The sequence below is a fragment of the Marmota monax genome, unplaced genomic scaffold (genome assembly GCF_021218885.2).
Source record: "Marmota monax isolate L192 unplaced genomic scaffold, Marmota_monax_Labrador192_F-V1.1 WCK01_AAM20220418_F8-fsc00107, whole genome shotgun sequence".
In the NCBI taxonomy this organism is placed as follows: domain Eukaryota; kingdom Metazoa; phylum Chordata; class Mammalia; order Rodentia; family Sciuridae; genus Marmota; species Marmota monax.
The window spans coordinates 876,779-889,220 of NW_026693761.1; the positions used below are offsets into that span (position 1 = coordinate 876,779).

General features: G+C 42.0%; 1 protein-coding gene across 3 annotated transcripts in view; it reads left to right on the top strand.

The window, feature by feature from the left end:
* Bmper (BMP binding endothelial regulator) overlaps nucleotides 1–12,442 on the top strand; it is a 237,833-nt gene that overhangs the window by 22,884 nt on the left and 202,507 nt on the right. For all 3 annotated transcript variants that reach the window (XM_058584443.1, XM_046460608.2, XM_046460607.2), the window contains exon 3: nucleotides 7,700–7,799. In XM_058584443.1, coding sequence (XP_058440426.1) covers nucleotides 7,700–7,799 — 100 coding nt within the window. The remainder of the gene's footprint in view (nucleotides 1–7,699; nucleotides 7,800–12,442) is intronic.

Sequence of the window (12,442 nt, forward strand, 5' to 3'; positions counted from 1 at the left end):
GACAAAATACACAAAAGCATGTTCAGTGCAGTCTGGCACCTAATAGATTTTCTAGAAAGGTTGGGTGCTATGCTAAATTAAGAGTTCAGCATCTTGCCTGCAAAACTATATGCCATTCACTGTTTGACTCCTTTGATCAGCTTTGTTTGTGGCCTTGACCATGGAAGGGATTTGCAAAAGTCAAGGAGGTTGGTGGTGCAGAAAGAGCTGGAAATGCAACTTTAGGATAAAAATTGGAGGCACGTAGTGCAAGGGCTATAGCCAATTTCTCCCATTTCTTGTGCTGAGCTCTACTCAGTTTGTAAAGAAGAAATTTTGGGAAACCATCTGTCTCCAGTGGGGGAGTTTTGGTTCCTTTCCCTTTCAACTTCCGTTTTCTCACCTTAGAAATGGTTTCGTTAGTTTTTTTTTCCCCCGAATCCTGTTGAGCTGAGACATGACCCAGAGCCTAATACTTTACACTTAGGCTTTGTGGTAGACCAACTAACTGCTTTTACTTTTTTTTCTTCAAGCTCTTTGGGGATAAGAGTTATGGAGAAGTCAATTGTACTATCAGCAATGAAGAACAAGCAAGCAAAAGTTTAATTAAAATAATAAATCATCAATCAAATTTAATACTGCCATTGGCAACCAGTGAGCTATCTCAGGGCCCCTCCCCCAGCCTCACTTCATTATTATTTCTAGGAGACAGAGCAGATTTTGTCCAAAGGAGACAGGCTGGAGCAGGTATGAGCTTGCATTACCTCCTTGAAGGCTTATGCTTGCCTGCAAAGGATTTCCCTGACCATGCATTTCAGAGAGGGAATCAATTTATTTTCCCATTTTTAGTGATCAGAACTGCTGATGAAAAATGGACTCTGCCCATTTGGGTCTTTGGATGTTTCCAAAACACTTCTTTCTTCTGCTTTTGCCAACATTTCTGTATTTATGAACCATCAAGGCTTGAAGTCAGGTCTGCTTGCCCAAGTCCAGGCCCATTCCTTCCATGACATCTTTCCTTACCTGTCTGACCCAAGTAGCCCATCCTTCTGAAAAATTTCCAGGCTAGATTAACTATATGCTCATCTATTCCCAAAATTTCAAGAGTCATGTCAAAGCTGGTCTAATTCTCATATTATATATCTGTAAATTTTAATGTTGTGCCTTAAAAACTAAGCTTTCTGGCTGGTCTCTTAATCCAGGCTTGGAAACCATGTTCTGTGCTCAGCTCCATTGCTCGATAGCTCTTTGAGGGACCTGAGACACTTAAGTTCATTCATTGTGTACCATTCCTCTCTGTCTGCAAATCGAAAGAATTTTGTAAGGATTAATGAAATAATGTCTGTAGAGCTCCTTAGAAGAAAGGTGCTAGGTAAACACAAAGTATTATTCTTCTGTTTATAAGAACTGGTATGATATTGCGTAGGAGAAATTGGGACCCATGTTCAAAAGTATCATAACATTCCCTTTGGCTCTTTCAGGGTCGGAATTGGGTTACAATGGGGTACTTCAAGGAGAAGTTAACCTGTTTAACTTCATGCATGGGGAGACCTGAAATTCCAATGAGAATATACAGGCTGATGTTGGATCCATTTCTTCTGGTCTCCCTTCCTTGGGAAATTTAACACAAGACATTCATATTCCTAAAAACAAATTCCTATATGAGCAATTTGGAGACTCTCCACATGAAACACTGTTGTGTGTGGGCTTCAGATAAGTTCTCTAATATTAAGATTTTGATTAAGGGTCAAAGACTCCTATTTGTGCTCACTAGCTTCTCCTTTAGTGCCAGAAGTTATGCTGCAGCGTTTGCATAATCAGCTGGTGTCCAATGTCTTGTTTCCCTTGGGAGCTTGTATGTTTCTAGAGATAGGAACCTTGCAGTCTGCTTCTCTCTCCCATAGCACTGAGCACACATGTGCCAAGTCTTTGGTGTCATGGCTGTTCAACCCCCACTGCTGAGTCCCTACACCTTTTAGAGTTGCTGGGCTCAGGCATCTATCCCTTGGTAGTAGCTAATAACAATGGGGATGAATGTTGGTCCCTTCTAGTGAATATTTGCATTTGGGTGGAGAATATTTTTTTTTTTAAATGCTGCATTGTAGTTGTTTATAATGCAGGGATTTGTTGTTACCTAATAATATAGCAGTATAATTTGGCCACTATCACTTCTTAGCACTTTCCACCTTCCTCCCTGCCTCTGGGTGGAGAATTTTGAAGGCAGCAAATTCTTTTATTTATTTATTTATTTTTGGCGTGGGAGTACTGGGGATTGAACTCAGGGGCCCTTTACCACTGAGCCATATCCCTAGCCTTATTATGTATTTTATTTAGAGACAGGGTCTCACTGAGTTGCTTAGTGCCTCACTTTTGCTGAGGCTGACTTTGAACTTGCAATCCTCCTGCCTCAGCCTGCTGAGTTGCTGGGATTACAAGCTTGCGCCATCATACCTGGCAGCAGCAAATTCTTTAAGTCCCTTCCCCAAACATGACTGACATGATGGGGGAGGGGTTAATATGTGTATGTAAAGGAGAGAGGGGTGGAGTGAAGGATTTCTAATTTAGGAAAGAGCCACCTCTGCTTATTTACCACATCTAATGATTCTACCTTCTCTGTGTCCTTCATTGATGTGTTGAGTATTGTTCATTTGGGCAGAAAGGAATGTCATAACTTCACAGCTTTCTCAGTTTTCTGAGAAAGGACCTACCTGGCATTTTGAATTTGACTATTTGCCAAGACAGCTGTTTGCCTTTGAGGCAGGCTTTGCTTTCATAGGGGACAGGGATGGAAGGAAAATTATGCCATCTCCAGGGGAATAGACTAGTGTGGACTGCCACCTTGCTAGTATGGCTCATTAAATGAAGGATCAGCAGGCAAAGGAATGGGTATTTTCAAATTAAGTTTTTTTTTTTTTTTCACGAGATCTGTGATACTGTCTCATAGTCTAAAACAATATCTGTCTGTGGATGTCTCTCCTTCACCACTCACATCATATTAGCTGCTGTGTTTTTGTCTCCAGATTATTAAGGTATTTTAAAGCATAAACGACAGATCAGGTAATACTTTCCATATTGCATAATAGGATTAGTTCTGGAAGAATTAAAAAAAAAATCTTCAAGTCATTGGCTGGTAATATAATAAAATCATCTCAAAAACGTTTTTGTCTGGTGGAAGAAAGCAAACAGAAACATTTCACATTGGTGCTTTGCTATCTTCTGCACCCTTCTGCCCAACCCTCAACAGGGAGAGTTCATTTCCCTCCCCACCAGACACTGAAAAATGCTCCCGAGGTGGGAGCCAGGCTCAGGGCTGCAATTTTTAAAGCCAGGGAACTCTGTGCTGCCATCTAGTGGCAGGTCTTAGATACAGCAAGCCAGCCGCCAGAATCCTGCTTAAACTTGGCTGTGGCTTCAGTCTGTGGTTTGGCTCCCATCCTTACAGACCTTTGTTGCCAGCCATGTAGATTTTTTTTTACTCCTTTCCCCCTCTCCCCTTTACTTTTGCCTGTTGGCACTTCATTTGAGGTGTCTCCAGAGGATACATTTTGGGTTTTGGTGTATGTGGTCAATGTTAGGGTATCTGTTGTCTGTCTTTCAGAAAGGAGACGATAATACAGAGAGACACCTTTGTTAGCAGGCAAATCATGGCTGGCTGACCAGAAAAAGTGATTAACACAGAGAGGAGACTGAGAATGGAAGATGAGATTAGATTTGTCACTCCTACTGTAGTTAGTTTGATTTTTTTTAGGTTTTCATCTTTTTCCTTGAATGCAATTTTTTCCCCCCATAATTTCTGTTTGCTTAGAAATAGAGAGACTCCAACCCTAGCTGGAATTTGGGGAAAACTGTTTGAGGATACCAATCTTGCTTTCAGAGTTATGAGAGACACTTCCCTGTCAATGTCCAGATTGGAACCACTTTTCTTGCTACCAGAAGACAATTGGTGTCTGTTGACTTCCAATGGCTGGTGAAGATGGAGATTCTTGAAGTTATTCTTTTGGAGAGCTCAGGTCACATGCATGGAGCCACCGGGAAGACCTCAGTCTTTCCAGGGTCCTCAGGGAAGGGACATTGTTTTGTTCTCTGTATCCCAAAAGCTTGGAAAGTACAGAAAGTATATTTAAATAACAGATCTCTTCCTATTTGTAGTCCAGATCTGCCTTTTGTGTGTTTCCTAACTTGGTTCCTCATCAGTAAAATGGGGATGATGTGGAATTTTTGGTGAAGGAATACATACGAGATTCTTAGCCTCGAGCCTGAACACATTGTAGAAATTGTACCTTGAATATGAGCCAGTATCAGAAAATGTTTCTTTAATGAAAAAGTAAACTGAGTGAACTGTGACCTGGAGCCACAGTGATTGTTTGGTGTCCTCAGGACAAGGTGACTGAGGAGATCAGAGACTCCTGGAGGTGTGGCTTTGTGTGTGTCATTCCTCACCAGGGCCAGTGGCTCGAAGATGTGTGTTTTTTTCTCTTGGCAAAATCAGGGAAGTAAGGGAGTGGTCTTAATTAACCTGTGTTTAAATTTACCCTGTAGCTGCTGCACTCAATTAAGGAGACAGAGGAATCAGTCTCCAGTGATTCTCCAGACTTTTAATTTTTTTTTTCCATGAGGGCTGGAGATTCTAAGCATATCTTCATACCCATGTCAATCAGACACCAGGGAAATAAATGATCAGCTATGGCAGTTCCCTACCAATATGACCTTGTCAGTATTTAAGAAACTAAGTGTAATCAGAAAGGGGAAAAACTCCACTAAGCCTACAGGTTTAGTTTTGTTCTCTCTGTCCCCCTCTCTTTCTCTGTGTGTACAGAAAAAAAAATCCAGATGTGAATCTACAAACCATCTGGTTAGAATAACTTTTGTGCTGGACTGTAATTACAAGCTATTTATTATGAATCTTGGGATCCTGTTATAGATTTTGACTGACTCCCAGGTTTATAATTTAGCAAGGAGTTCCTATGGAAGAATGTGTGCCTTCTTATTTACCAGATCCCAAATTGCATCTTCACACCACTCTGACTGCCACTGTGCCTGAGAGCTTTGAACTCCCTGTGCCTGAGGAATCTTCCTTTCAGGAGGGAGGACCCGCACTTCTGGTGGCCCTTCTCTAAGGGTGCAGCCAGGCTGGCTGAGTGCATCAAGCTGTGGTGACAAAGTCTGCTTGTGGAAGAAACTCCTGTCACAGTCAACCTGGAATGGGGCAGTCTGTGTCAAAACAGGACTTGCAGAAGCTGCACTTGTCAAAACAAACTCACACTTAATAAGGCCCAGCAGCCTGTGTGTCTGACAGCTATTCTTGATGATTTTGGTGAGAATTAGTTTGATGATACTCTTAATTTTTTAACATAGATCTCTTTAATTTAATATCTGACCGTCACTATGCTATGTTTGTTATTTGAGAAATGTTATTAAAAAATAAATCTATGGGCTGCAACTTACAGTTAGCTTTGATACCACCCTCATTGTAAAGAATCAAAGTGAGGGAAGGAGCTTGGAGCCAGAACGCCCAGTCTGTTGTTCAGAGGAAGAGTGGACAGCTCCTTCACCTCCTCACTCATTCCTAGCCTCTTCAGGAATAAGCATACTCTCTTTAGAGCAGTAGTTCACAATCCAGGCTGGCCTCAGATTACCTGGGAGTTGGAAAATACACTAATGCTTGTCCTTAGATGACAGATGAGATTCAAGGGGTAGGCCACAGCTTCAGCCTTTGTTAAGAACTCCATGGGGGTTTCTCATTTGCAGTTAAGGATGAAGACTACTGTCTCACAGAATCTTAAGGAGTAAATGAGGAGTAACCGCAGGAAGGCACTTCACCACCAGAAAAACACCAGAAAACACCAGCTACCCCAAAAACAAGAGAGAGGAAGGGGGAAGAGAGAGAGAGAGAGAGAGAGAGAGAGAGAGAGAGAGAGAGAGAGAGAGATGCTTAGAAGCCACACCCTCCAATCCTACCAGTAAATGATAAACGCAGACCATCAGCAACAACAGCCCTACAGGAATGGGGTTCAGGTATGGGCAGTGGATTGAAGCTCAGTCTCTGGGTGGTTGGACAGGTCCAGAGATAGCCTCAGGCTGTTTACATGAGTTGTGGTGGGACTCAGGAGGTCTTGCAAAATCATATGGCAAGGAAACAACAGAACTAATGCAGGAATGGAGCTGTTGGAAGGTGGGCCCTGTCCTCCTAATACCCTCTGACCCACTCAGGGGAGCTGTGAGGGTTGAATTCAAGATATTGGGGTTCTGGGGCTCACAAAATATCTGATGAAAAGATAGAGGGTGACAATCTGGATTAATCTTAGAATTAGACCCTGGGAATGTATCAGAGGCCACAGAATTTGATATAATGAGGTGATAAATTTTATCTTAGAACAATAGCCTTGGGGACGGATTTCAATATATGGGCTTGGCTTAGGCTCCCAGCCTTCAAGACACACACATACACACACACACACACAAACATACACACACTCATTCACATTTACACATGCACACATCTTCTTGGTTCTAGACTAGAGATGGTGAGGTGAACTCTTCCTTGGTCTCTAATATTGAAGTGTGGGGGAACGTTTGTGAGTCTTCTCAAGTTCACCATCAGGGTTGAGTTGGGATTCCTTCAGTCCGTATTCCAGGAGGGATCTAGGTTTATTTTAAGGTGAGCAGAGCTGGCCAGTTGCTCCTCTCCAAGCTACTCTCACACCAGGCAATGGAGTTGGTAGCACCAGCCTTAACCCAGGTTAGGGAGCCGTGTGCACACATTTGTGACATTAAGCTTGAGTTCCACCTCTCCCGTCGTGAAGCTGTGTCAAGTTGGAAAAGTCTGAGAATCTCTCTGAACAGCAGTTTTCTTATTTGTAAAATGGGGATGATGACAAAATTTACCTCATAGGACTGAAGTAAGAATGAAAGCTCTAAAGAGAGTATGCTTATTCCTAGTAAACTCTTATTAAGACTCAAATCTCGGTGCAGTTCTGTGACATAGTCTTTTGGATTGTGTGGGCTCACTCCTACAGACAGGCATACACATCATGTTTGGATCTTCTCTGAGACATTTTAACAGCTAACCTTTCGGGATAAAACCAAAGATGCAAATGCTTACCACACTTTCATTAGCATAAGTGCTAATGTAACGCAGCTGTCCCACGGCTATAAAACACTGACGACTGTGTCTCTGCTTGGCATGTGGAATATTATTTTTTCTCTTACTGAGCTGATTCAATACTCAACTTTGTCATTATTTGAGTTGGAACTTTAGATTGCTGCATTTTAATGCACTCAACTATTAAGGATTGTTGGACGGCCATGAGAAAATATTTTTGTTCTCACGATGCAGTCCTGGCCCAGGTAGCCCAATGGGCAAAATATGATTTACACAAATATTATCATTTCTGGAGTGTGTACTAAAAGGAAACCTTAGAATGCAGCTGGAGAAAGCTTCTCCCTGAGCATTCGGTTATCTGGGCAAAGTTGGCTTTTACAGAAAGGGCTTTTCAGCTCCTCTCATCTCTAAAAGCCCTGTGCTTTCCAAAAGTCCCATGGTCCTGGATGGATATTTCTGTTTCAGAGAGAGAAAAATTCTATTTGCTATCACAGAACTTCTTGCTAAGATGAAAGCAAGATATAGAGGAAAACTTCCGTCATGGGTTAGGATGCTGGGAACTCTGTTTGAAGTTGATTTCAAATATCTCTTGTTTCTTTTTTTTTTTTTTTTGCCTAGAACAAAGAAGTGACGTGTAAGAGAGAGAAGTGCCCAGTGCTGTCCAGAGACTGTGCGCTGGCCATCAAGCAGAGGGGCGCCTGCTGTGAGCGATGCAAAGGTGAGTTCTCTCCTGGCTGCTTTCTCTTTTGGCTGTGGCTTATATATTTTTATTTCTCCTTCTCTCACCTTCCTTTTTATTCGGCTCTTGGCTGAGGTGCGGTCGGGTATTGGAGGGAAGCTGGGGTATGCCTGCATATGGATTAAGGGACTGCCTGGAAGGGGACTCCCCGGTGAAGGAATGAAGGTACAGTGAGCATCTGCATACCGTGCTCATTTTCTAAGGCAAGTTGTTGACTTGTCAATGGAGAAGATGTAGTCATGATGCCGGTGCATATCCGTGCACAAGCGCCCCAGCGTGTTTTGTCAATAGGTTTTGACAACTTGGTTTTTCCAGGCTCTGTGCTCACCCTGCCCTCCTCGGCCAGAGGAGTTCTTAAACCTGAATTTTACCCCTATTACATTTTTTTTCTTTCCTTCCAAAATTAAATCTCAGTCCCTTTGCTTGTTTGTGAAGCAGCTCTGAGATCTTCTAACTCCAGCCTCGGTTCCCGTCCTGCTCCGGCACTCCTGCTCTGTCTTGAGGGCTGTTCTGGTGGCACCTTGTCTTAGCTCAGTGCAGCCCCTTCCTCCTACCCTGTCTGGAGGCTGCCTATGTCCAAGGCCATCCACCCTCATTCCACACTCTTCAACTTTTCTGGCATCCAGAAGAGGACACTTTAGTGATATGCTTTTTTCTCTTTGGTATCTCACTCGTGTTAAGGAGATGAGCAGCTCATTGAGGATGGGATGGGGGTCTTGACATTGTGCAGTGTATGTGCAGATAGTGCACCACCATGAGGCACACCCAGGAGGCCATGTAAAGGCAGGAACTCGGGGCGTGGGCTCAGGAGCCATGCTCCCAAGTCAGAACCCTACAGTGCTGGGTGGAAGTGTTCCCCAAAATTTCATGACCACTTGGAACCTTAGAAAAGGTGACCTTGGTTTGGGAATAGGATCTTGCAGATATAATTAGTTAAGGTGAGGTCATACAGGAGCAGGGTGGGTCCAAATCCACTGTGACCCATGTCTTTATAAGAAAAGGAATAGACAGAGACAGACAGATACACTGAGAAGAAGGCCATGGGACCAGAGACACAGATACTAGAGTGATGCTGCTATAAACCAAGGAGTGCCTAGGGCCAGGATAGCTGGGCAAAGGCCAGGAGGGCCTTCTTCAGATCCTGCAGGTAGAGCACTGTGTGCTAGAACCTTGATTTTGGACTCCCAGTCTCCAGAACTGTGAGAGAATAAATTCCTGTTGTCTTTATTATTATTATTATTTTTAATCAATTGTAAAATAAGCATACACATTTATGGAACACAATGTGATATATCCATATATTCATTCAAAGTATAATGATCAGATAAGGCCAATTAGCATATCAATCCTTTCAAACATGCACCATTTCTTTGTGTTGGGAACACTTAAAATCCTTTCTTCCAGCTGCTTTGAAATATATAGTAAGTTATTTTAACAATAGTCACTTTTCTGTGCTATAGAACATCAGAATGTATTCCTTTTGTCTAACTGTGCTTTTGTACCTAATGGCCAACCTCTACCTATTCCCCTCCCCATCTTTCCCAGCCTGGATAACCCCATTCTACTGTCCAACTGTGTGTACCACTTTTGTGGTACTGTGTATGGAGCCACTGGAAGCTAACTAACTCAACACCATTACCATGAGAGCAGTGGAGACCTGGATCCTCCCTTCCCCCATTTATTGCCTGTCAAGTGAGCATAGTGACAGTGTTATAGGGAGTTAAAGGAAAATTAGTGCAAAATGTTTTTTCTCTTTGCACACATTATCACTGTGTTTCTTTTCCCAATGATCCCTGGTACATAAGGGAACTTGGGCTATTCTGGTGTGTCAAGCAATAGCCCTCCTCTCCTTCTCATCTGGTTATATCCATTTTATTCACCCTTTTCTTCATTTACCCTAGTCTTCCAAGGGAAAAAAAATAATCCAAGACAGACACATTTTCTGAGCATCCTTTTGGATGATCAAGATAAACCTTTCTAACTAGATAAGCCTTTTCTAATTTATCTAGATCCAAGAATAGACCAGTGAATTCAGCTCCCTGAGTTCTCTTTAGGATAGTAATTTCAAGGCATCTGTAGGGAGGTCAGGAATCTCTACTCACTCTGAAGTGGCCCTTCCTGACAGAGACCCTGAAGGCATTTGACTTTTCAGGGGCCCTGGGTGAGGATGCTAAAGGTACTTGCTTTTCTCTCTCTACTTCACAAAACAAGGCTTATCTCATGGGTTTTAGAAAGCACAGCATAGCTGGTCACTGTGGCACACACCTTGCAGCAGCTTGGGGGGCTAAGGCAGGAGGAATGCAAGTTCAAAGCCAGCCTCAGCCACTTGGCGAAGCCCTAAGCAACTTAGCAAGATCATGTCTCAAAATAAGTTAATAAAAAAATAAAAAGGGCTGGGGATGTAACTCAGTGGTTCAGCACTCCTAGAATCAATCCCTGGAACAAAAAAAAAAGAAAAGAAAAGAAAGAAAGCATGTTGTATTCATTTATTCACTCTTAGGTATTAAGAGTACTAGGATTTTGTTTCATTTATGTTTTTCTGATTAGAATAGTTATTACTGCTTATATGAAAAGCTTTGAAAAAGAGTCCAAACTATAGAAAAGCTGATATTACTTTTCATCTCACCATCCAGAAACTAACAATTTTAACTTTTGGTAAATTAATATAAAAAATTGTTAATATTTGGTATATTGATTTTTGTATTTTTCCCACATGAGAGTATTTATGTCATTGATATCTTACTAGTTGTATTTCTTCTTCTTCTTCTTCTTCTTCTTCTTATTATTATTATTATTTTACAGATTAATGTTAGGGTATATCATCTCCATTTATCTGGACATATTGTTCTTAACAGGTACATACATAAGATTCTGTTGTGGGAAAGTATTAGCAATTATTTGATCATTTCTAACCCAATTTGGGGGCATTTAGATTGTACCCTGTGCTTTAGTCTTGAACAAAGGTGATGATAAGCTGAAACTAAAATGCATTGTGCAGCAAAGGAAGAGTGATCCCAAAGATAGTCTCAAGAGGGCACTGAGTGTAGTGCAGATTTTGGTATTAACTCAGAGGCCACTTGGGCTTTGGTCACCCATGAATCTGGTAAACCCCTCCTAAGCTTTTGTTATCTTCTGTTCACAAAGGGAAAAACACCACCACCACAACAAATCATTAGTATGTTGCAGAAATTCTGAGCCAGTAGCATCTGTGTTTCTGCTAAATTTTCTAACAGGCATCTATGTGCTAACATTAAGGGTTTTTTTCTGTTTTTAATGGAGTGATTCAATGGGGAATCATGCTAACCCAGAAGTTTGCTGATAATATTTTATTTTAGAACCAAACAATCTCTAGGCAAAGCTGCCAAAGGGTCAAAAAATTTAATCAGATATAGGAATAATATATAAATTAAATAATTTATAAATATAATATGCAATAAATTTTTCTTAGCAAAAAAATTGAGAGTCTAATTTTTTTTTTTTTGGTACCAGGTATCAAACTCAGGGGCACTTGACTACTGAGTCACAACCCCAGCCCTATTTTGTGTTATTTAGAGACAGAGTCTCACTGAATTGCTTAGCACCTTGCCCCTGGCCGAGGCTGGCTTTGAATTCACAATCCTCCTGTCTCATCTTCTTGAGCTGCTGGGACTACAGATATGTGCCACCGCACCTGGCCTTGAGTGTCTAATTTTTCAAATCAGTTAACAATGGACCGACATTTCCTGTATTCTGAAAGGCAACTGCATTCAGAGTGGTTTTGAAAGCTGCTCCCCAGGTGAAGTGGTCAGGCCTCCTGCAGAGATGCGCACAGTGTGTATCTAACCTAGAGAGATGGATGGGTACAGGGTTTGGGTCTTTCAGGCTTCTTAGAGGAGCTATAGTGAAAACTTTAATTGCTTCAAGTGACCCTTGAGGACTGTTTCTTGTGGTCTGTCATCACCCCTCCCCACCACCGGGAATCATGAATATAAACATTCTCAAAATGTAATGTGTCATGGAAGTAGCTGTTACAATGGAAATACCTGGGCCTTGCCCAGTAGTAATTATAGTCACCAAGATGGTCATCTTCTTTGTTGAAATAGCAGAGGCAGTTCTCTGGGACTGTGTACTTGGAGCCAGGCACTGAATCTGACACCAGTATATGGGAGGCGCTACCTGAGCTCCATTTTATACATGAGCAAATAGTGTCATTGAGAGGTTTATTCACTTTCCTAAGATCACAGAGCAAGTAAGTGACAGAGACAGGGACAGCTCTAGGTGGTCCCACCATCAATCTTGTAGATGTGCTGTATCAGGAGCTCTGGGCCTGGGCTCTTGCTCTACATTTTCAAGTCTCCTTTGAGACCCTGGGTACACCGAGGCTGGAGGATCCTGCTACCAGATAAAGGAAGGGGAGAAGAGCGAGGTTGTTTATGAGGAAGAAGAAGAGCCACATTCTGTGGAGGCTGATAGTCATTATCTGTCCTAGTCAGCATTTTGGGGTGATAAGTCTCTTTGCTTTTGTAGCTGGGAAACTGTTTGTTTCCATGACCCTTTGTTTATTTCTTTTTTGAAAATTGTACGTAATTAGAATGATGATACAAGAATCAAGCCGAGCATACCCTAAAAGCTGAGAAGATCGA